Consider the following 25,312-nt stretch of genomic DNA (forward strand, 5'->3'; position numbering starts at 1 on the left):
CCCCCCAAACCCTTTCAGGGTCCCAAAGGTCAACGATGTGGTCATAAAAATACTAAAACGTTGTTTGTCATTTTTATTCTCACTCTTCTGAGTATACCGAGTAAAAAAAGCTCATTCAGATTCCACATTGCAGTTAACCTTTAAGAAATTAGTACTCATCAGATTTTAGTATTAGAATAGCTGCCGTTATCTGAAAAGGCCACTTCCTTCTCTTTCAGTTGTATATCTGTGTGAAGCTGGGTTCTCGTCATATACTTCAGTAAAACAACATTGTACAACAGATTGGGTACAGAACCAGATGAGAGAATCTAGCTATCTTCTTTCAAGCCACACAATAAAGAGATTTCCAAAAATGTAGAAACAGTGCTATTCTTCTCACTAATTTTTTGGAGGGCAAAATATAATTTTTTCATTTAAAAATGTTATTTATGCTAACATGTAATGGGCTTATCATTATTAAATGAATTAAATATTTGAAAAATTCTTAGTTTTAATTTCTAATATGACAAATATCAATAGAAATAACCTACATAAACAGAAAGAAGCTTTTTGCTGTCCTCAGTGATTTTTAAGAGTGTAAAGGGGTTTTAAGACTAAAACATTTGAGAACTGCTGCTATAAGGTAAAAAACAAAATGTAAAAATTTACCCAATATTCCACCATACAGAAATAACATCATTCCAGACCTCTCTCTCTACATAAATGCAGTTAAAGGTAGATTAAACTGAATAAAAGGACCAAATGGTATCGTATCATATATATTTTTTTGGTATCATATATTTTTGCTAAAGACTATTCAGTTTTAGTTTTACTTGAATTTAACAGGAAGTATTAAATGGAAGGAATTGCTGACCTTGAGATGCTTCTTCCACAAGGAATATTAGTTTGTAAAAGATATCTCCAAGGATAAGAAAAAAAGATTATGAAAACCAATTTCTTACTACATATTTTAATTTTAGACCATATATTTTGAGACTCCGTGCTTGTGAAAGATGAGAAAGTTAGTTAGCACACCCTTCTATAATTCCTCCATTTGTTTAGTCTTGATTCTGTATTTAATTCAGTGCTTGCATTAGTCCCTTTGCCACAGCTTCACCATTCTGTAATTCTTTTTTATTTATCTCTTTATTTGCATGGTTTCATCGTTCAGTTGCTCCCTAAGAATTTGTGGGCAATATATTATTTGAATTTTTGCATGTTTTAAAAAAATGTCACCTTCCTTTATACTCAAAGGGGACCTTTGGGTTAAGTCATTCTTTGCCCCAGAACTTGTAGATACCGCACCACTGTTTTTTGGCTTTGACTGTTACTGTGAAGTCTGAATTCGAGGTTTTCTCCTTTGTATATGTGCCTTTTCTGCCTACATTCCCTTATTACTGAAGTTTTTGTATTGATTACTCATTTTTTTTCTTGGGGCTGAATAAGCCCTTTCATTTTGTATAGTGACACCTTTATTTCAGGAAAGGCTTCTTCTTGTTATAGTTATGAATGTTTTTCTTCTTTTGTCTTCTCTAAAATCATTTTATAGCCACCCCCACCCCCAATTTCATTTTGTGTGATTTCCTTTAGTGTTTAGTGCTTCTCAAAAATTAAGCAAGCGTAAGAATCACCTGGAGAGCTGGTACAAGCACAGCTTCCTGCCCCTGCCCGCCAGGTTCTACTTCAGTGGGTGTGGGTGTTGCCTGATCATTTGTATTTCCGACAAACTTCCAGGTTATGTTGGTGATGCAGGTCCACAGACCTCACCTTGACTAGCCCAGTAGTTTCAAATTTTTGGTCTTTGGACCTGTTTACTCTTTTTTTTTTTTTAATTGAGGTATAATTGACATATAACACTGTTAGTGTTAGTTGCAGGTGTACAAAATAGTGATTTATGTATATTTGCAAAATGATCACCACAGTAAATGTAGATCCATTACCACACATAGTTACAAATTTTTTTCTTGTGAGAATTTATTTTACACTACTAGCAACTTTCAAATATACAATACAGTATTGTAAACTATAGTCACCATATTGTACATTACATCCCCAGGACTTATTTGTCTTACAGCTGGAAGTTTGTACCTTTTTACCACCTTCACCTGTTTCGCCCACCCTGGACCCCTTTATTCTTTTTTTTAAAAAAATTAATTAATTATTATTATTATTTTTTGGCTGTATTGGGTCTTTGTTGCTGCACACAGGCTTTCTCTCTAGTTGTGGTGAGTGGGGGCTCCTCTTCGTTGCGGTGTGCGGGCTTCTCACTGCGGTGGCTTCTCTTGTTGCGGAGCACAGGCTCTAGGCGCCCGGGCTTCAGTAGTTGTGGCATGCGGGCTCAGTAGTTGTGGCTCGCTGACTGTAGAGCGCAGGCTCAGTAGTTGTGGCACACGGGCTTAGTTGCTCTGCGGCATGTGGGATCTTCCTGGACCAGGGCTTGAACCTGTGTCTCCTCCATTGGCAGGTGGATTCTTAACCACTGTGCCACCAGGGAATTCCCTGGACCCCTTTACTCTTAAGAATTATTGAGGTCCTTAAAGAGCTTTGTGGGTTTTATCTATTGGTATTCAAACTGAGAAAATTTGGAAATATTTATTAATTCTTTTAAAAGTAACTGTGATGAACTCAGTGCATATTAACAAATAATACATCTTAATGAAAAATAACTTTTCCAAAGCAAACAAAAACACTTACTGAGAAGAGCGGCATTACATTTTTGTAAATCTCTTTAATATGTAGCTTAATGATAGATAGCGTTTGCTTTTTCTCTGTTGCTTGTAACTTGGCATGTAACCTCTGGAAAACTCCGTTGTACACTTGTGAGATAATAAAAGTGAAAAAGGAAAATAACATTCTTTTAAAAATAGTTTTGAATTTGTGAACCCCGATAAGCGTCTGGGGGCTCTCAGGGGTCCCTGGACCAAACTTTGAGAACTTCTGCTTTATGCTAATGCTTGGTTTTTTGTTTTTGTTTTTTGTAAGGAGAATTACTTAAATTGGTTTATAAGAGATTTGATAGTGTGTATCTTAAAAGCCTTTTGTGTTTCAGGCGACTTACTGAGTAACCTGTTGCAGAGTCCTAGTTCAGCCAAACTGTTGAATCAGCCAATCCCCATCCTTGATGTGGAGAGTGAGTATATCTGTTCCCTGGCCTTGGAGTGCCTGGCCCATCTCTTCAGTTGGATTCCTCTGTCTGCCAGCATCACCCCGTCCCTCCTTACCACCATCTTCCACTTTGCACGCTTTGGCTGTGACATCCGGGCCAGAAAGATGGCATCAGTTAACGGCAGCAGCCAGAACTGTGTGTTGGGTCAGGAGCGCGGCCGGCTTGGGGTCCTGGCCATGTCCTGCATCAATGAACTCATGTCCAAGAACTGTGTGCCTATGGAGTTCGAGGAGTACTTACTGCGTATGTTCCAGCAGACTTTCTACCTCCTGCAGAAAATCACCAAGGATAACAATGCCCACACGGTGAAGAGCAGGCTAGAAGAACTCGATGAGAGGTAATGAAAACAGGTGTGGCATCGGCTGTGCCCTGAGAATGGGCCTTGACTGTTTATCACGTTGCGCTGCATAGTGTCTGTAATCCTCTTTGGTTTCAGAATCTGGGGCTCCTGGTGAGGAACGGAGAGGTAGGTGTGTACCAGTAAGTCCAAGCTTAGCTGGAAGGGCTAGGGTGGTTAAGGGAAGCGAGTCGAGTTGGAAAAGTTGTGAATTGTGTGAATTGTGTAGGTTGGTTGTCTTCTTTGCCCGTCCACCTCCTGTCCTCCCTTCCACCCTTGTCCGCCCTCTCCTCACTCTTTGCCTGCAGGTCTGAGGTGGTGCAGGAACTGGGACCGCTGCTCATGCGTAGCCAAGCACAGGAGAGGAGGCCCGTGGAGGTACAAGAGTTACACTTGCCCTTCCTTGCTTGGTGTTGCTTGTTGGTTCTTCCTGTTTGACTTTTCTCAAGTGAACGTCGTGCAGTGTATAGGAATGTTGTCACTATTGTGAGTTTTACACTGATGACAAGAAAGGAGAGTTGTTAATGGGGCACACACCTGAGTTTCTTGGTTACTGTCCTCTTGAATGGCGCCTGAAATCACTTAGCCTCGCTTTATTAAGGACTCTTAGCAGATGGTCCCACAGTATGCTGAGGCATGGTCTCATTTATATTTCCCTTACAGATGATGTCATTTATGTATCTTACAGCTTTCATTAATATGATGCTACTGCTGTGTAAAAACAAAAGGGAAAATTGGAAGCTTATATTAAGAACATTATGTTGACTGTTCAGAGACTTTCAAACAGATAAATTGTATTGAATTAGTAAATATTTATAGATTGCCTGGCAGCAAAAGTTGTTAGTATTTTCATCAATTTTCCTTGGCTTGTTTTTGTTGTTAAGCTATACAGAGTTAAGCCATTTCTTTTTCTTTAGAGTAAGCAGCAGGATATAAAGTCAGGTGCCTAAAGTTAAGACAGTTTTACTGCTTTCTAAATTTAGCAATTTTAATAAGTTATTCTAAAGTTGAAAAAATTGATACATGAGATTATTTTGGTTTGGTTCATTGTAAACAAGCTTTGTGTGAAATTTTCTTTGTATAATCACAAAAGAACTCATAATCTGATATGGTAATATGTTGGTTTTATTTTTCATTATTGGGTAATAGCTTCCTATTTGAATTCAAAAACATCAGCATTGAGACACGCAGCTTATATGTTTATATCCTTTCTAGCTTTGGTTAAGAAAGGCTGTATTTTCATATGTTTAAAAAAATCACAACAGTAACCCAACTGCTTGTACCAACGATCAGATATCAGTTGTTCTGACTTTTACTGTGGTGTAATGTTTGTTATGGCTTACATTTGGGTGGTATAAAAATGTCATCATGGATGATCTGTGTTCTGATTTTGTTACGTGTAACTTTTGTGCTCTTGGTTTTATATTTTAATCCTATGCTTCCTATTGCCCTGTGAAAGCTGAGAGGTGCCTGGAAGCAGAAAGGTGACATGAACAACACTGTGTGCTTGCTTCCTGGCTCTTGGGTCCCTTACCACTAATTCTAAACAGCTAAGTCCATTCTCAGTTGTTTAGGAGCTGCTTAACCAGGTTTCTTCCTCTCTTCTCCTCTACTGCCTTTTTTTCTAACTTTCTACTGCTCATTAGCACCTGTACCAGAAGGTGGGCAAGGGAAAGAAAATGAGGTGAAATAAAATTGGAGTTTTAGCTACTGAACAGTCTTGCTTGTATTCTTTAAAAAAATTGGGTTGGAGATTCAAATAAAATTGAGATTGTGTGGTATTTGACCCATGACTTCTCCTTATTCTTTAATGGGTGGTAGGGAATTGAGTGCATCTTCCTAAAGAGCAGCAAACTGGTTGATGTCTTTGAATAACCACATAAAAATGTGTAATAGGCTGAGCGAGGAATGAGGAGTTCCTGCTCTTGAGTATTAGTGATTGAAGGCCTCAGAGAAGTTTTTTTGTACTTTCCTACCTCTAAAAACAGTTGATTAGTGCCTTACTGTTTTTCAAGTATTTGACCCCATGATCCTTATCAAACAAATTATTATTATTTTTTTAAGCTGCAAATAAGCTTACCTGTGTGTGGCGGCCACACAGATTGGCCACCCTCAGGGTGCTAGGTCCCAGAAACAATATGGGACGTTTTATTTATGGGCCAGTTTTGCTCTTCTGAGGAGTAGTCTTCTTCCCCTTTATTATCTCATACATCTTTGCTTTAAAAAAAAAAAAAACACAGCTTTTTGCAGTTAGGAGTTTCAGAATTGCTTTTAACCATCATTCAATATTTGGCTAAGGCCCAGTGTATCTTTTATCTTTTTTAATCTGTCTCTGAAATGTGGTTTATGGAGGTATGCCCATCTCATTTTCTAATCACCTTTTGGTATTTAGGAGCTTAAAATGACAGTTTCTGAAATGTGAGAGTGATGATGTGCTGTGTATTCAATAACAAAAATATCTTATCCTTGCAGCTGTGACCCACACTCTTCTGTGAAATGATATTTGAATACAAATGAATTGGGAATTCACTGTGATGTGAAAAGAAAGAGCACTGGATTGGGAGTAGATGGTAGTCCCATTCTTCTGTGAGCTGGCTGAGTGACCTTGGGCCAGTCACTTTATCTCTCTGGGCTTCATCTCTAAAATGATGCATCAGTAAATTGTCCTTGAGTCTTGTCCAGCTCTAACAGTCCTCCCCCCTTAGATTTGACATCACTTTTAGAATGGATTGGGACGTGCTATGTTTAATTAGCACCAGGAGCCAGAGGGTGGGGAAAAAACGTGAACATTAGGTTGCAAGACTGAATATATCTTACCTGGATGCCATCCCTTTCCTATAGCCTTGTTTTGTTTTTGGGTTTTTAGCACATTCGTTTTAATATTTTGGCCTCCTAGCAAAGAAAACCAGCCCTCCAGACTTGCCACATTGAAATGACAGATCATCTGCCCATGGACCTTTTGAGTACCATTTCCTTTCACTTTAATTGGGTCATAACACTGAGTTAGAAAATATGAGGACGCTAGCTTATAAGATGCCTTACCTAGATAGTGTCTGAGGATTAAAGTTGCTTTTCTGCTATGTTTCAGGTGGTAATGGAATGAAGGGTTGCCTGACCTGTAGGTAATTGTTGCAGGCCTTTATATTTTTAACTGAAAATATATTTGTTATAAATCTGTATAGTTTTGTACTGAAAGAAATTTGGATTGAATTTGAGTTCTCTTCTAGGGAGGTGGCCGAGTTTCTCATTGTCACCTTTTGTCTTCTTGTCTTCTTTAGCTACATTGAGAAGTTTACTGACTTTCTGCGGCTCTTTGTGAGTGTTCACCTAAGACGAATCGAGTCCTACTCCCAGTTCCCTGTGGTGGAGTTTTTGACACTTTTGTTCAAGTACACATTTCATCAGGTAAAGCACTGGAACTGCCCATGTCTCTCTCTTGCCACTCAAAATGTCTACTTTGTTATTTTCAGGAGAAAGAACTTCTTTATTTTATTTGTCAAACATTTATATAGTGCTTACTATATGAAGATTAACACATTTATCCTTCATAACAACCCTATGAGGTAGGTATTATTATCATCCCCATTTTACAGATAAAGAAACTGAGGCACAAAGATAACTTGCTGAGGGTCATACAGTAAGCGGTGGAGCCAGATAGAGTCTGCTCTTAATCACTGTTATGTTGAAGAAGCAAAATATAGAAAAAGCCTGACGTTAGGGCCTTTAGTTCTAGTCTGTAACTGTCACTAAGACTACCCACAAGGACATTGTAAATAGTGAAGTTCTCAAGAGTTCAGTTTTGGTGGATCCAGTTGTTTCCCCCATTCAGCAAACGTTTTTTGAGCTTCTGTTGTGTTCCAGGAGTGAGGCCTATAACCCTTGTAAACAAAGTCCTTGCGTTCACTGAATTTACATTCTGATGACTCAGTATTTTTTGTTTCTATATATATTTTAGCAGCTTTATTGAGATAACATTTACTTACTGTGCAATTCACCCATTGTAATTGTACAATTCAGTGATGTTCGGTAGATTTATAGACTTGTGCAGCCATCATCAGAGTCCAGTTTTAAACATTTCTGTCATGCCCTATCACTTGTGCCCATTTGTGTGTCTTTTTTTTTTTTTTTTTTGTGCAGTACACGGACCTCTCACTGTTGTGGCCTCTCCCGTTGCGGAGCACAGGCTCCGGACACGCAGGCTCAGCGGCCGTGGCTCACGGGCCCAGCCGCTCCGCGGCATGTGGGATCTTCCCGGACCGGGGCACGAACCCGTGTCCCCTGCATCGGCAGGCGGACTCTCAACCACTGCGCCACCAGGGAAGCCCCTGTGTGTCTTTTTAAAATAAGCTTTTTGGGGAGCTCCCTGGTGGCCTAGTAGTTAGGATTCGGGGCTTTCACTGGTGTGGTCCGGGCTCAATCCCTGGTCGAGGAACTGAGATCCTGCAAGCATTGCAGTGTAGCCCCCCCCCCACTCCCCCCAAAAAAGCTTTTTGTTGAACTATCACACACGTATGGAAAAGCACATAAATCATACATGTGTAGCTTCGTGAGTTTTCCCAAAACGAACAAGACATGTGACCACCAAAGTCAAGAAGTAGAACATTACCAGCACCCCCAGAAATCCCCTCATGTCCTTCATCACTCCCCACCACATCCTCCCCAGAAGTAACCCCAGACCTGACTTTAATATCCCAGATGAGTTGTGCCTGTTTTAGAACTTCTCTAAATGGAAGCATACAATGTAGATTTGTTTTGTCTGACTTTTTTCATTCAACATTATGTTTGTGAGCTTCATCTGTGTTGTGTGTGGCAGTAGTTTGTTCTCATTGTTTTATAGGAAGTCATTAGAAAAGCCACTCCAGTGCTGATTTGGGCCACTTCCAGTTTTTGGTGGTCATGAATTATGTTGCAGTAAATATTCCTGTGTCTGCCTTTTGATGTACATACGTAGCTCTTTCTGTGTATGTTGGTATATTACCAGGAATGAAACTGCTGGGTCAGTGAGGGCATCTGATTTTACAAGCAGTCTTTTTTGGTTGTTTCAATCACTGATGTTGTAACTTAATGAGGCTAGAGGAGAGGTAAGGGTGGAGGCTGGGAGGGGTGTGTGTATGTAAAAGGGGATTTGGAAGGGTGCGGATGGAGGAGGAGGATCAAAGGTTAAAGAAGTGACACGATGTCTGATAGAGGGGCCGATGTCTGATAGAGGGGCTGGTGAGTGCAGAGCAAGAAGGAAGCACGCTGATCTCACTAGGCCTAAGAAGGGATAGAAGAGGTGATGAGATATAGGAGGGTGAGGATGTAGGAGAGAAGCATCAGAAGTGGGAGAGATTTGAGATGGATCTGGAGAAATCTTAAAGGGGACCAGGAAAAAAGGAAGGATTTGATAGATACCTTTGAATAAGTGCAGCAGAAACGAACGAGAGATAAGGAGCCAGTGCTGGGGGCAGAAGGAAGGGTTTGTTTGGCAAACGGAATGAACCGTCTTCCGATTTTGCTCCCTGTGTAAAATGGGACCTTTTTAGTATACGTGGTGTAGAAGAAAGCTAAAAAGTGCTTTGAAGTATGCATGTCTGATGCTTCCTTCTTTGGATGTGGACCCAAAAGTTCTGTGTTTGAGCTCTGGTTATTTCTGTTAGGTCTCTGTCCTTGGATAAGTCTTTTAAATTTCCTAGGGAGATAGACTGCAGTGGGCATCTTTCGGGTCTTTCCATATTCATCTTCTGTGATTCTTTCACTAGAATCCTACGGGTTCATTTTCCATTGAACCGAGAGTGGTGGTTTTATATATTTATATATGTTTTAATTACATACTGGGAGAAGAGATAGATTGGTCATGAGGCAAACAGCAAGCTTCTGTCTTCCTCCCTCACCAGCGGGTCACTGTCAGCTGAGCTCCCTGTGTTCTGCTGGCCTCCTGTGTGAGGACTTGCATTTCTGGGTGCAGACTCTGGGCTGTGTGGGTTGGTGGCCTCGAGGTGCAGGCAGAAGCCGATTCTGAGCACTGGCCAGAGGGGCAGGAACCTGGAAGGGGCTCCGGCGGAAGCTGCCCTTTGCTGGAGAGGCAGGGAGGGAGAAAGCTGGCAGGGCACACTCTAGGCCCAGGAGCTGGTAGTAAAAGATTTCTTTAGGATAAGGTTTAAGAAGAAGAAATTAGGGCTTCCCTGGTGGCGCAGCGGTTGAGAGTCCGCCTGCCGACGCAGGGGACACGGGTTCGTGCCCCGGTCCGGGAAGATCCCACATGCCGCGGAGCGGCTGGGCCCGTGAGCCATGGCTGCTGAGCCTGTGCGTACGGAGCCTATGCTCCACAACGGGAGAGGCCACAGCAGTGAGAGGCCCGCATACCGCAAAAAAAAAAAAAGAATAAGAAATTAAATTGCTGTCAAGAGAGAGCTTTAAGTTCTCATCTGTTCATTAACAGCATGTTCTTCCTTTATCATAGCTAAGTTCTCTGTAAAGTGGGAAAATGTGTCTTTTCTCTTGTTTAGAGGGTTATTCTCAGTGTACTTTGCCTTTTGTTCCTACAATTCATGGAAATATTAATCCTGGTCAACATTTTTTTTAAATTTATTTATTTAATCTTTGGGTCTGTTGGGTCTTTGTTGCTGCGCGTGGGCTTTCTCTAGTTGTGGTGAATGGGGGCTACTCTTCATTGCGGTGCACAGGCTTCTCATTGCAGTGGCTTTTCTTGTTGAGGACCACGGGCTCCAGGCACGTGGGCTTCAGTAGCTGTGGCTCGTGGGCTCTAGAGTACAGGCTCGGTAGTTGTGGCGCACGGGCTTAGTTGCTCCGCGGCATGTGGGATCTTCCCGGACCAGGGCTCGAACCCGTGTCCCCTGCATTTTTAGGCGGATTCTTAACCACTGCGCCACAAGGGAAGTCCCTGGTCAGCATATTTTTAAAGAATAGTAATAAGATGAAGATGGTGGTAGTATCTTCCTGTAACCATTTCCTCTCTTCTGTTTATTTTCCTGCAGTTTTTCTTTCACCTAAGTGTCCTGCTACAGTCCCTCCAGCCACTAGTGCTCACCAGGTGTTTGCCTCCACCACTGCTGAGCCCCTGAGGTGTCTGTATAAACATATGGTTTCTGTCTTCCGGCTCCTTCTCTTGCTGTATCATTACCAATTCCTTCTTGGTCTTGCAGTTTCCATTTTGCCCCTTCTTCTTAAAACATGCCTGAGATAGTATGGCATAGGGGGAAGGGTCTGGACTGGGGGAGTCTTACGATCCACAGTCTAGTTCTGTTTTTGTTCTTTATCTTGTCACCTTGGGCAGATGACTTGACTTCTGGTTTCTTTGTCTGTGAAATGGGAGGAAGAAAGACATCTCTCCGCTTTCCAGGACTGTTGTGAAGATCAAATAGACCTATGCAAATCAAAACAAACCACTTGGAGAGAAGAGTAGCATCATTAGTTTTTTAAAGGAACTTGCCAGGATCTTTAGTGACTAACCAGCCCTGGAATCTGAAAAGTAAAAAATCTGAGTATGGGTACATTTTAAAAATGGGTCCATGAGGGCTCTGCAAAGTTGTATGACTCCAAAAGTGCAGTCAGCGTATTGCCTTTATGACCTTAGCAGTCTGTGCCCAGAGCAATTGTCAAAGGCCAGACTGTGGGCAGTGCATAAGGCCTCACAGTGGGGCCTGTAGAGATGGATGTGAATGGTAGTGTTTCAGGTCCTACAGAGGGTGTATTTGCCCAACTTTTTTTCCAGCCTTGAGCCACACAGTAAATCCTCAATTCAAACGCATGAGAAAGACATGTATAATTGTAAACTCCTTTGACATAGCCATAACACTTGGATTTATATGGTGGCTTTTCTCAAAAGCACCTCCACGTGCATCGATCAGTTATATTTTTTGGTGAGGGATCTGGTAGGTATTTATTTTCAAAGCAAGGAAGGGCGGCTGGGTGACCTCCTTACTGGAAGCACAGCAAGCCAAAGCCAGGACAAGACTACATCTCCTGGCTGCAAGTCAAGTGCCTGTCCACAAGCTACCCATATTATTTCCACACGGCTTATTGTTTTTTCTGCTTATTCTTCCGGTTCATTTTGTGTTCTGAGGATGGCCCTGCCAGTGGTCCTGATTGAGCTGTAGCATAGCAGTCCAGTTCCAGAGCTGCCCTGTGGCTTGTGAGTGGGGTCTGCCACGTTTTTTTTTTTTTTTCTGTACGCGGGCCTCTCACTGCTGTGGCCTCTCCCATTGCGGAGCACAGGCTCCGGACGCGCAGGCTCAGCGGCCATGGCTCACGGGCCCAGCCGCTCCGCGGCATGTGGGATCTTCCCGGACCGGGGCACGAACCCATGTCCCCTGCATCGGCAGGCAGACTCTCAACCACTGCGCCACCAGGGAAGCCCCATGCCACATTTTTTAAGTTTACAGTTTTTCCGTCTCAGACTCAGCCTGGGTACACCACCACCGTCATTGGTAGTTATCTCTTGGACAGATTCCATACATGCCCTTGTAAACTTCTGGATTTCTTTGGCCCAGAGATGGAAGGAAACTGACTCAAGAAGATGATGGTATTATTTCTTTCCATATCTGATCCTGCCATCAAATATGTGGTGCAATGAAGTAATCACAAGTAAAGCCAAAGAGTTCTTGTAGGTAGCAAGAATTTGAGTGGATATATAAGGGATTGGGGGGCCACAGATGAAACTGAATATGTGTGAGAAGGACTAGATGTTGGAGAATATAGTGCTTGGATTTTGCATGAAATAGAATCTCAAGGCTCTTGAGAAAGTTGATCAGTGCAGTGGTCCAGGCACTAGGACCCTACAAAGACTTGCTCTTTTCTCCTTACTTTGTCCTTATCGACACCTGGTAAGAGGTTGCTATTAGCCTGTTTGACACATCTACTTTGCAGATGAGCTAAAGCCTGTAGGTCAGTCTTAACGAGCTCATTTTCAATCTGTTATGTAGGAAGACTGCAGATGTTACTTTCCTAATGTTCAAATGTGTAAACTTGTCACTTTGGAGCCACTGAAACTTAGTTTTGGTTTTGTAATAGTATGTAGTGGAAAGAGCATTGGTTGGGGTTAAATGGACCTGTTCCTACCCCTGACCTTGAACATATCTCTGGATCTCAGTTTCTTTTTCTCTAAAACAGATTTGAATTGGATGATCTGTAAGAGCTGTCCGCATCACAGTCTCAGACTTTAAAACAGGTGTTCGCTCGGCTTATTTTGTAAATTGGTTTGCCCTGCATAGTACAGTATCTCCTTAATGATGTGTTCCATGGTACCCTTGTCTTGTTAGGTTCAACAGGGCCCAATCGTGAAGACCGAATAAAAGACACCAATTGTGGTTACCAAGAAGCCGAGGGAACCTAGGCTTATGGTTGTAGCATTCTGGTGTATGTAAACACTGGTGGGTGTGTTTCTAAGGAGTAGCTGCATTAAGTAATTTCATTGTCTGGATTTCTTTTGCACCATAGCCTACTCATGAAGGTTACTTCTCTTGTTTGGATATCTGGACGCTCTTTTTGGACTATCTGACAAGTAAAATTAAAAGCCGTCTGGGAGACAAGGAAGCAGTTCTCAACAGGTAAACCGCAGAAACATTTATAAGCAGAAATAAACATTTTTGTCAGTTTTTCTTGTGGCCTAAAGAGGCAACCATGCAGTCAGACCTCTTTAGTGAAACTGAGTCATGTAAGCTGTTTAGGTAGTAAAGCCATTGAGCATTTTCTTCTTTCTTCCCCTTAAATATCTCATTTTTTAAAAATACATTTTTCTGGTTAAAAAAGTAATATGTATTGTTAATTTTTTAGGTATGATAATGTTTTTGTGGTCCCCATCCTCCCCCATGGCCCCTATTTTAGAGATACAACCTGAAGTATTTATTGGATAAAATGATATGATATATGGGATTTGCTTTAAAATAATTCCCTGGGGGGCTTTCCTGGTGGCGCAGTGGTTGAGAGTCCGCCTGCTGATGCAGGGGACATGGGTTCGTGCCCCGGTCCGGGAAGATCCCACATGCTGTGGAGCAGCTGGGCCCGTGAGCCATGGCCGCTGAGCCTGCGCGTCTGGAGCCTGTGCTCCACAACGGCAGAGGCCACAACAGTAAGAGGCCCACGTACTGCAAAAAAAAAAAAAAAAAAAAAAAAATTCCCTGGGGATAGAGGGGGAAGTGGGTTGGCCATGTGTTGATAATTGGTGTTGAACTTAATTGATAGGAATTTGGGGTTCATTATAGCCTCACTCCTTTTGTATGTGCTTGAAAATTTCCCAAATAAAGTAATAAATACTTGTCAGGAAAAAAATATTTATTTTAAAAACTAGCAAAGATAGAAAAATATAAAGAAATGTTATCTATAATCCCGCAGTCCAGAGATAGTCATTTTTGTACTTCTAATTTTATTTTAAAAAACAGAAAATGGGGAAATGTTTTTTTCCCCACGTTTCTCAAGCCCATTTTTTCTTGTTTGCAGGCAGAAAGTATGGTTCCTGTACACTGTGGTCGTTATATATCTAATTATTTGAAGCTAATATATCTAGAATGCTCAGCACATTACAGATGCTCAGTAAATAGTATTAGTGGTTGATGGTGGAGATAGTGAACGCCTCTCCCCCAGAAATGTGCCAAATGGAGGTGGTGAGGAGACCCCCCAACTGGGGAGAGTTGGACTGAGCCTCTAAAACCCTTTCCATTGCTGAGGTTTTATGTGTTTTTAAAATTTGAAACAGTATTTGCATTCCAAGTTTAGCATTTGCACTTTCATTCCCAAAACTATTTTTGTGATTGCAAAATAGCTTCCAGCTTGTTATGGTGTCAGGTCACATGTGGTTATGGGTAGTTTATTTGTGTGTCAGAAACCTTCTTACACAACAGTGGATCCTGTTTTTGTGAATTTGCCAACTGTGAGTAATTGTGTTGTTGAATGAGATTGTTCAAAGAAAAGACACTTCCGCCAAATTCTCTTTCTTGTATGCTGAGCAGTTGCATCCTTTGGTTCTGGGACTGTGCCTGATTTTGCTATATTTAAGTGGTAGATATTCTTTCATATATCTCAGGCTTGTTGGAAGAATAAACTGAGGACATACATGATTAATATGAAAATGCTTTTTAAAGCACAGTACAAATGTGCTTTAGGTGTGGAGAGTATGGTTCCATTGAGAAAATATATACTTGTGCAGACTGTTGCACCAATAGAAGGAGCAGTGGTGCAGTTTAAATTTCTTTTCTGCTTCATGGCAGCAGTGTTACTTTTGGTCAAGTTATATGGTAATCACATTTCCTCTTTTGCAGAATGGCTAGGATTCAAGGAAATTGTATATAAAATACCTGGCACACTATCGATCACGTATTAGGCACTCAATAAATGGACAGAGTAATGACTACACAGTAATAATAAGTAATAGAAGATGTTGCTGTTACTTGACTGAGGTGGTGACTGTGGAGTTAAATGACAGGATCCCTGGATAGCAAAGACTTTCAGCCCACTTGCAGATATTGTCTTGCCTGCCTAGGCATCTGTCATCTGTTGTCACAGTTGTCAGTGGTTCTTGCTGACCACTTTAAACACTAGGGGTGGGATGATTTGGGAAATTGGGATTGACATATATACACTATTGATACTGTGTATAAAATAGACAACTAATGAGAACCTACTGTGTAGCACAAGGAACTCTACTCAGTGCTCTGTGGTGACCTAAATGAGAAGGAAATCCTTAGAAGAGGGGATATATGTATATGTATATACATTCATGTATATGTATACATATATACACTTTGCTGTACAGTATAAACTAACACAATATTGTAAAGCAACTGTACTCCAATTTTAAAAAAAAGCACTAGGGATTTTTCTCATTGATCATTTGATTATTATCCTAAATAAGGCTTTCTAATTTTTCATGACTTTTTTTTTTTCAACATACATGTATAACACTTTCATGCCTTTAAAAAACAAAAAAACCCCAAACCTTCAAAGCTTGTCTGTGGTTTATGCTGTTAAATGGTAACCATCTTCTGGGGAACTGCTTGTCAGTCAGACACCCTCTAGTGGTCTAAGGTAGTAGACTACAAAGAAGGGTGTAGTCTGCTGAGGTGTGCAAAGAAAATAGTTGAACTTTAACTTAACATGTTTTTCCTTTCACCTCTTATGCTTACACAAGTGTGCACTGAAAAAAATTTATTCTTAAAATTTATTTATTTATTAAAATTATTTATTTTTAAAATAAATTTATTTATTTATTTTTGGCTGCGTTGGGTCTTCGTTGCTGCGTGCGGGCTTTCTCTAGTTGCGGCGAGCTGGGGCTCCTCTTTGTTGCGGTGCGTGGGCTTCTCATTGCAGTGGCTTCTCTTTGTTGCGGAGCATGGGCTCTAGGCATGTGGGCTTCAGTAGTTGCAGCACGTGGGCTCAGTAGTTGTGGCTCACGGGCTCTAGAGTATAGGCTCAGTAGTTGTGGCGCACGGGCTCAGTTGCTCCGCGGCATGTGGGATCTTCCTGGCCCAGGGCTTGAACCCGTGTCCCCTGCATTGGCAGGCGGATTCTTAACCACTGCGCCGCCAGGGAAGCCCTGAAAAAATTTTAAATGAAAGTCAAACCACTGCTCTAGGTTATATTAGAGATCCCAATATATTAGAGATACACTGTTTTGCAGAAGCAACTGATAAAGAGCACTGGCTACAGATAATTACCACATTCATTTTAATGAAGAGCATGTAAATGCAATCAAATGTTTTTCAACTGAGAAAATGTATCTGAAAGAAGTTGGGGGGCTTTTGTGGCTTGAGCCAGAATTTCAGAAGCAACTGATCTTGCAGGAAGTAGTCAAGAATGTTTTCTTGGTATCTTAAATGTAAAACGTAGGTGTGGTTAAGTCACAGAGACAGCATTCAGTTCCTGTCCCTTGTGGTTTAAAGGTTTTGCATCATTCATCACAACAAAGTGATAGGCATTGTAGGCTATGAATTTAGAAGCACAAATGTACATGGATTTATTTTTGGTCCTAGGAGCTTGGAAATTGGAGCTCTGCATGTTCCTTGTTCAGTGAGGATCCTCAAGAGTTTCTTGGTCAGAACTGGTGGGGACTTAAGAGAACTTGAGTCCCAGTGTTAATGGAATAAATGTTCTGTAACATACCCAGCTGAACAAAATTGCTAATGGGGTTTACTGTTCAGGTTTGCCATTTTGAATCTGTGGTGTGGGAAGACCTAAATTTCAGTCTCCTTTTCTCCTCTTTGTACTTTGGGAATGGTTGTTCCTACTTTACAAGTTGTTGAGCAAATTAAATGAACCAGTGTGTGTAAAGTACCTTGGCTGACCGTAGGTGTTCAGTAAATAAGTATTGGTTCTCGTCCCTTTTCTCTCTCTCTCACTCCCTTCTCTCTATGCTTGTCAATGTGAAGGGAGACACCTGTGTAGAAACTTATTTTTACAGGAAGATGAGGAAACCTGAAGTGAGTTAAGCAACCTGAAGTTATTGAGTCATGTCCTGTGAACCCCTTTGTCATGAAAGTACTGGCAAGTGCTGGCCATAGACCTGCCAGGGATTCTGGGTGACTTTCAATTGGACTATAAACAAATGTGGGTAAGCGTGAGAAAAATTGCTGCCCTTTTTTTCTAAGTGGGTTTTTCTGCTAAATAGAGAGGAAGTGCCATTGTGACACATGGCATTTTGATACAGTTAATAGAAGGTATTAACTAGGGTTGTACCAGGGCTTCAGTAGCTTTCTAGCTCTTGCTACGAGAAATTCATGCTGTTGACTGCCCCAGAGAGCAAGGGAATGGAATCTTAGTTATTTCATTGAGTTGAAAAAGCTATCCAGGACTGTGCTTCAGTGCTTCATAGTTATCTGACTTGTAGTTTTGTTTATTTAGTCCCTGCGTGTTTATTCATTTGTTTGTTCTCTTGTTCTTTCATTCATCATATGTTTACAAACACCTACTATGTAGTCACCTTAATGTGTATAATTTTATTTAACTCTCAGAAGAAGTTGAGGTGCTTTTGGAATCACATTTGTGGCTTGAGCTACCCAGGTCTATGGGTGTATTTACATTGTATATTTAACCATGTAATGCTATAAGTTTCTCTCTGAGCACTGCTTTAGCTTTATCAAATTTTAATATGTTTTATTTTCCTTTCCATTCAATTTAAAATATTTTGTAATTTCTCTTGGGTTCCTCTTTGTTTTTTAATTTCCAAATATTTGGGGATTTTCCATATGTCTTCTCATTATTGTTTTCTAGTTGATTATGATCTGCAAACACATTTTGGGTGATTTCAGTTCTTTTCAATTTGTTAAGGTTTGTTTTATGATCTAGTCTTCTTGGTGATTGTTCATTGTGCACTTGAAAAGAGTGTGCATTCTGCTGTTGTTGTGTGGAGTGTTCTAGATATGTCAGTTAGGTCAGGTTGGTTGATGGTGTTCTATATGTTGTCTTTATCCGGTTTGTTCTATCAGTTACTGAGAGAGAGGTGAATTCTCCCAGGTATAATTGTGGATTTGTCTACATCTCCTTTCAGTTCTATCAGTTTTTGCTTCATTTATTTTGAGACTCTGTTGTTTCCCACAAGTTTAGTTTTCCTTTTCAATGTATCTATTGAGTGTTTGACTATATCTCTTTATGTGAGTTTTTTAAGTGGTTGCTCTGTATATTAAAATACATATACGGGCTTCCCTCGTGGCACAGTGGTTGAGAGTCCGCCTGCCGATGCAGGGGACACGGGTTCATGCTCTGGTCCAGGAAGATCCCACATGCCGTGGAGTGGCTGGGCCCGTGAGCCATGGCTGCTGAGCCTGCGTGTCCGGAGCCTGTGCTCCGCAACGGGAGAGGCCACAACAGTGAAAGGCCTGCGTACCGCAAAAAAAAAAAATATATATATATATATACACATATGTATATATATATATATATATATATATATATTTAATTTTTCACGTTAACATACTACCACTTCAAGTGTGATATAGGAACCTCATCACCATATAGATCTTTTTGCCCTCCCTTCTTTGTATTGAGGTTGCCATATATTTTACATCTGTGTACATTGAAAACCCCATCAGACAGTGTTCTGTTTTTGCTTTCATCCAACATTCATATTTTAAAGATCTTAAGAGAAACAATAAGCAATCTGTTGTATTTACCAAGAGATTTGTCAGTTCTCTTGCTTTCCCTTCATTCTTGAATTCCAGGTTTCTTTTTCATTATCCTTTATCTTCTATTTTAATCAGCTCGGGGTGCCATAACAAAATACGGCTGACTGGGTGGCTTAAACAACAGAAATTAATTTTCTCATACTTCTGGAGACTGGAAGTCATGGATCAGGGTGCTGGCAGATTTGGTTTCTGGTGAGGGCTCTCCGTGGTTTGCAGACGCTGCCTTCCCTCTGTGACCTCACATGGCCTCTCTTCTGTGCATGAACAGGGAGTGGGGGAGAGTGAGCACACTCGCTCCTACTTCCTCATGTCTCCTCCTCTTCATATAAGTGGATTAAGGCCCGCCCCACCCTTATGGTCTCACTTAACTTTTATTAACTTTTATAGGCCTTGTCTCCAGTACAGTCACACTGAGAGTTAGGGCTTCAGCATGTGAATTTATTTATTTATTTATTTAAATAAATTGGGTCTTCGTTGGGTCTTCGCAGCATTGGGTCTTCGTTGCTGCACACAGGCTTTCTCTAGTTGCGGCGAGTGGGGGCTACTCTTCGTTGCAGTGTGCGGGCTTCTCCTTGCGGTGGCTTCTCTTGTTGTGGAGCATGGGCTCTAGGTGCGCAAGCTTCAGTAGTTGCAGCACACAGGCTCAGTAGTTGTGGCACACGGACTTTTAGTTGCTCCAGGGCATGTGGGATCTTTCTGGACCAGCAACTGAACCCATGTCCTCTGCATTGGCAGGCGGATTCTTAACTGCTGCGCCACCAGGGAAGTCCCTCAACATAGGAATTTTGAGTGGACACAGTTCAGTCCAAAACACCTTCCAGCTGATAGAACCTCATGGAGGATGGTTATAATAGCTGCTTTAAAAATCTTCGATAATTCAACATCTGTGTCATCTGTGATAATCTTGATTTTCTTTCCCTTGACAAATGTTCAGTGTCTCCTTTGTTTTGGTATGTCAGTTAATATTTTGTTGTTTGTTTTTTTTAGGCCGCACCATGCGGCATGCAGGATCTTAGTTCCCCGACCAGGGATTGAATCCGTGCCCCCTGCACTGGGAGCTTGGAGTCTTAACCACTGGACTGCCAGGGAAGTCCCTGTCAGTTAATATTTGGATCCCTTTACCTGTTGTTCTACCAGCCTTAGGCATGGCTTCCATCTCCACAGTCACCTTATAGTCAAAGATGGATGCTGAATCTAGACATCACACCTGTGATTCAGGCAGCAGGAATAAGAGGGAGAGGTTAGACAAAAGAAGCTTTCCCAGAGGTCCCACCAGATGACTTCTTTCCATGTCCTTGACCACTGAGACAACACAGATGATAACTGTGGGAAGCAGCTCCACCACTAGGGCTAGCGGTACAAAGGAAAGAGGTGTTGGTGTCATTAAAATGTCAAATATCAGAGGGACGGCCCCCATGCTGCTAGAGCTCAGATCTCTGAGGAGAGGGTATCACCCAACTGCCACAGGAGCTCAGAGGAGAGGCCCCAGGGAGCTGGGACTTAATCCTTTGAGGAGAAGATGTAACCTGGCTGCTGCTAGCACCTCTGAGAGTTCGTGATGGGGCTGGTTTGGGGAATGTGGAAGCTGGAACCAATTATTACTGCCAGGTGACCATTGTTGGGGTGACACTGGCCAGGTCAGCAAGCCCACAGGAAGAATGGGGTCCCTTTGCCCCTCCTTCTGCCTTCCAGTTTTCCTCCAGTGCCCCTGTTGACAGAGCCTAACAGGCAGAGGAGAAATGTGCGTTGTGTAGTCTGAGTCCCAGCATCACAAAACGTGGAGAGTGGACTGGCACTGAGAGCTGAATAACCAGCGTGGCTGGTTTGCCTTGTGAGTAAGACGAGGTCTGAACTTCTTGTAGAAACATTTCAGGACAGGCAAGCATTCAGGCTACTTGATTTGTTCTTGAAAATTAGTGGTTTGTTGGCCCTTGTGGTAGCAACTGTCACATAGAACTATGGTGTCTTCTGAGTTAGGTTCTTATCACATGTGGGAAATATCCAAGCCTAGGGCTCCACATGTTTCTTTGAGAAATTATTCTTAGACATAGATCAAAGGGTCATTGTTCCCTTAGGCTTTTTCCATCTCTCCTTTTAGGTTTTAAGTGTTCTTACAAATTGACTAGAATTGAGGTTTTCTGGAGTGGGTGGAGCAGGCTCCAAGCCTGTTGGTGGTTTATGTGTAGAGAGAAGAACATGACATGTTGAGTTAGGGAGCTCTGGGTTCAAACCAGCTAGCTTTGTGACCTTGGGCAGTTTATTTAGCTTCTGTTAATTGTAGTTTCCTCATCAGAAAAGTACCGATAATACCACCTACCTGTCACAGTTGTTAAAAGGACTGAATCATTGAATTAATAGATATTTATATATAGTACTTACAATTCTCAGGGCAACCACTGAGAAAAAAACTTTAAAAATATTTGGTAAAAGAAATGGCAAGGGAATTAAAATAGCACACTAGAAAATATCTATTTAACACAAAAGGAGGCAGTACTGGAGGAATTGAGGAAGAAAAGATATAGAGAAAACAAATGGCAGAATGGCAGAAGTAAGTCCTTCTTTACTGGTAATTACATTAAATGTAAAGGATTAACTTCTCCAGTTAAAAAGCAAAGATTGGCAAAATGGATTAAAAAACATGATCCAACTACATGTTGTTCAAGACACTCACTTGAATTTTAGACACAAATAGGTTTAAAGTAAAAAGATAGAAAAAGATATTCCATGCAAACAATAACCAAAAGAGAGCAAGGGTAGCTATACTAATATCAGACAAAACAGACTTTAAGACAAAAATTGCTACCTGAGGCAGAGAAGGACATTATATAATGATAAAAGGTTCAATCCATCAAGAAGGTTCAATCCAGTATGTTCTGTGCCTGGAACATAGTTAAATAAATAAACAAACACCCCTGCTACTGTTCCACTCTCACATAGCACTTGCAAAACCATAAACTAAGTTTAGTTTAGATGCTTCTTGTGTATGGTGATCCAACACAGACACCATTCCCTTCACAGTACAGGAGGCTTTTTTGAAATCCTAGGCTAAAAGCCTCCTTTCATCTGATGTTGAATTTCTCCCTGCCACATAGGTACGAAGACGCCCTAGTCCTCTTGCTCACGGAGGTGTTGAATCGAATCCAGTTCAGATACAACCAGGCCCAGCTGGAGGAGTTGGATGACGAGACACTGGATGACGATGTAAGCAGCACATCCTAATTGACCTTATTCATTGTCATGCTGTGGTATGAATCGAAATGGAGCCTTGGAACCCGTGGCCTTTTGCTCTGGAGATTATTTTTAAGCCAGAGTGGTCTTATGATTTGAGTTATGCATTTGAAATTTGTATCCGACTGGTCTCTTTGGGTTCATTAACTGTAAAAAAAAAGTTTTACAGGCATTTACCTCTATGGACTAGAGAGGTAAGTAGAGAAAACCATATGTACAGTGAAAAGTGGGTTAGTAAGAACTCTGCATCTACCTCCTGTTTCCCCTGCCTTGCACCCACACTCTGGGCAACAAATAAAAGCTAGCTGGATGCTGGTGGAAATAGTTAAAGAGATACTTAAATGATAAGGCTAGAATGAAAGGATGTCTCTTTTGACTATATATATTTTGTAAACTGATATCTCTTAAAATCAATCTTGAATTTAATAATGCTGGTGTGCCCAGCGTTTGTAAGGAAAATGTCTTTAAGGACACAACTCCAGTGTTCCTTTTTCTTAAGCACCATGCATTTAAAAAATTTCAGGTCACTGGTATGACTCTCAAAATAACAGCCACTGTGGTGTGGTCAAGACCTTGAGGGAAGCCATATTTGGGTTCAAAATAGCCTTGTACTTGGAATCAGATGGCCTGGATTTGAATCTCTGCAACCCTGGGTAGGATGGGGGTAGAAGTCTGGTCGCTGAATTTCTCTAAGCTTTAATTTCCTCATCTCCCAAAAGTGGAAGGATATATCTGAACTGACCTGTGTTGACAGTTACATGTGAGGGTAGCACATGTGGATGTACTGACCACGTGCCTGGTGGATAGTAGAGGCTTGGTGAATTTTAGCTTCACTTCCCGTTACCTGTTTGATATAGGCCAGTGCATCTCATATTTTAGCCTGGATAAGAATCACTGGGATGGCTTGTTAAATAGACTTTGATTCAGGAGGTCTGGGGTGGGGGCACAGAGTTTGCATTTCTGACAAACCACCAGGAGATGCTGATGCTGCCTGTCTGAGGACCATACTTTGCCTGGCACTGGTGTGGTTGGTTATACTTATATGTGCTTAGTAACGGGCTGTCTCAGAAGGTAATGAACCAACTCCTATAGCTGGGATGACGTAAAGGGGACTTGAGCATTTCACAGGTGGCTTTTTAAAAATATCTTATTCCTATGACAATAGGGAGAAAAGTAGGTCATTCTATGTGGATCATTTGCTTTTTGAGGAAATAGCTTCTTGTGAAATTAATTCATTGGATTAAAAAATAAAAAAAATTTTTTAGCTTAGCCTTTTTAAAATACCACATAACCTGGTTCCATCATTTGCTATTTCTTCACATATTTATGTCTGAGAGTGGACTTGAGGTTGAGGACAGGTTGGCAGGGAAGATGACGAGACTCTGCCTGTCTGGGAGAGCTGATCCTTCTGTGTTTGCCCCGCAGCAGCAGACAGAGTGGCAGCGGTACTTACGCCAGAGCTTGGAGGTAGTGGCCAAAGTGATGGAGCTCCTTCCCACACACGCCTTCTCAACACTGGTAACTCACCACTTGGAGGGGAACGAAGAGCCTAATTATTTCCCTGCATATAGCACGAGTAGTAAGGCTTTTTTGCTCACCAGTATTATAAAGTGTATATATTTTAAACAATAATAATTACCATAACTGACCCTCAAATTTAAAAATGTTAACATTTCGCCCAGATATTTTAAAATCAACATTTGGAAGCTCTGTTTTTCTTTCCTAAACTCTTGGGTGTAATTTGAATTTTACTGATGCTTTCATCAGTAGCTCAGAAGTGGCTAAGCCAAGTGGAAGATATATTTATAAAAATTACATCGTTGAAAAGTTAGCCTTTGTAAAGCTCACTCTTGACAAATTATTTGCTGGGTACTCTCTGCCTGTGTGTATGTGCTAGAATCCTTAGTCATAAGGACTGATTTCATTTACTAAGTGGTGTTTGTTATTTGAGGAGATTTCATTAAGTCCATCTCTCCTCTAGAGGCAAGATAATTTATTAGGGTCAGCTTTGCATTGCACAGCCATTTTATTTTGCCGTCGGCCTTTCTTTGGGACCTGTCGTATTAACGTCTTAATTTTATCTTAATGGTGAGTTAGCAGCTTTAGAAAGAAAAGGTAGAGCTCTGGTTATGAAAGTCCTGTCTGCTAAATGAGTAAGGCAAACTGACTCCAAATAATTTGGCTGTCTTTTCACTCTGCCATGCACTTTAATAAGGCATATGTGCTATTTCTTTCAAAGGCAGGGTTTTCCTTGGACTTGAACGGAGGTGGGCCCTGTCTCAGAGCTCTAGAAGGTGTAGATCATTTGGGAGCTTGATGTCCTCTTTTAAGAACATAATAATCATAATAATCATACCCAGCATCCAGTGCTTTGTTTAGAAAAAGTATCAAACTGGGGCCTCCCTGGTGGCACAGTGGTTGGGAGTCCGCCTGCTGATGCAGGGGACGCGGGTTCGTGCCCCGGTCCGGGAAGATCCCACATGCCGTGGAGCGGCTGGGCCCATGGGCCATGGCCGCTGGGCCTGCGTGTCCGGAGCCTGTGCTCCATGGCGGGAGAGGCCACAACAGTGAGGGGCCCGCATACCGCAAAAAATAAAATAATAAAAAATAGAAAAAGTATCAAACTGGTGTGTTATTTTCTTTCTTATTCCAAATATTAACTGGTGGTTTCAATTGTAGAAATTGCCGGGGGTGGGAGGTGCTGAAGGGTGCCACCTCTTCTTGGCTGCATATAAAGCTTCCCAGAGAAAAGGTTTTTATCCTGTTCCTCCCCACCATAGGTACTTCTTTCATTGTTGAAATGCTGTTACAATTTGCATTTATGCTGTGTTTTTTTTGTTTTTTAGTTTTTAAATCTTTGTTTCTTTGTTTTCAGTTTCCAGTTCTTCAGGACAATTTAGAAGTTTATCTGGGGTTACAGCAGTTTATAGTTACTTCAGCATCAGGTAAACTGGCTTTTATTTTCTAATTTAATGTTCAGAAAAAATTGGACTGATATTTAATTACTGCCTTCTGTGTTGTCAGAACATGCTTTCTCCACTGCCCCCTCCCTACTGCTCCCTCTCTCTCCATTTCTAAACAGGGAAAATTAAAAAAAAAACACACACACACAAAATCATGATTAAAAAGGAGCTTTGGGGGAGGTAAGAGATGAGGCTGTGACCGCATATTCCAAAGAGGCATCTCAGTGAGAGAAAGGAAGCTGGTTTGGAGCAAAGAGGTAGGACTTTTGAAAAACCTTAGTGATTAGAATATTTCTCTGTGTCCTTTAAGCCAGCTAGTACACTAGAAAAAAATGGTCTTGGACTTCCCTGCGACGGGTTCATTCTTCTCTGGCTTTTAGAATCAGGAGGACATGGGAGCAACTCTGCAGCAGGTGGACTGGTAGAGCTCACCCTAGGGGATGGTTAGCTCTCCTGTGTCAGTAGCCCTGACTGTAGCCAGTTGGAAAGATTTTGGCCTGCTCTTGGCAGGTTTCACCAGCTTGGG

General features: G+C 41.5%; 1 protein-coding gene across 3 annotated transcripts in view; it reads left to right on the forward strand.

The window, feature by feature from the left end:
- Positions 1-25,312, forward strand: part of XPO6 (exportin 6) — a 107,027-nt gene that overhangs the window by 52,099 nt on the left and 29,616 nt on the right. For 2 of the 3 annotated variants that reach the window (XM_030871585.2, XM_060284231.1), the window contains exons 7-12: positions 3,029-3,482; positions 6,761-6,887; positions 12,921-13,030; positions 21,688-21,796; positions 23,249-23,341; positions 24,699-24,768. In XM_030871585.2, the coding sequence (XP_030727445.1) occupies positions 3,029-3,482; positions 6,761-6,887; positions 12,921-13,030; positions 21,688-21,796; positions 23,249-23,341; positions 24,699-24,768 (963 nt within the window). The remainder of the gene's footprint in view (positions 1-3,028; positions 3,483-6,760; positions 6,888-12,920; positions 13,031-21,687; positions 21,797-23,248; positions 23,342-24,698; positions 24,769-25,312) is intronic. The other variant, XM_030871586.3, reaches the window with a different exon arrangement.

The sequence above is a fragment of the Globicephala melas genome, chromosome 15 (genome assembly GCF_963455315.2).
Source record: "Globicephala melas chromosome 15, mGloMel1.2, whole genome shotgun sequence".
Lineage (NCBI taxonomy): Eukaryota > Metazoa > Chordata > Mammalia > Artiodactyla > Delphinidae > Globicephala > Globicephala melas.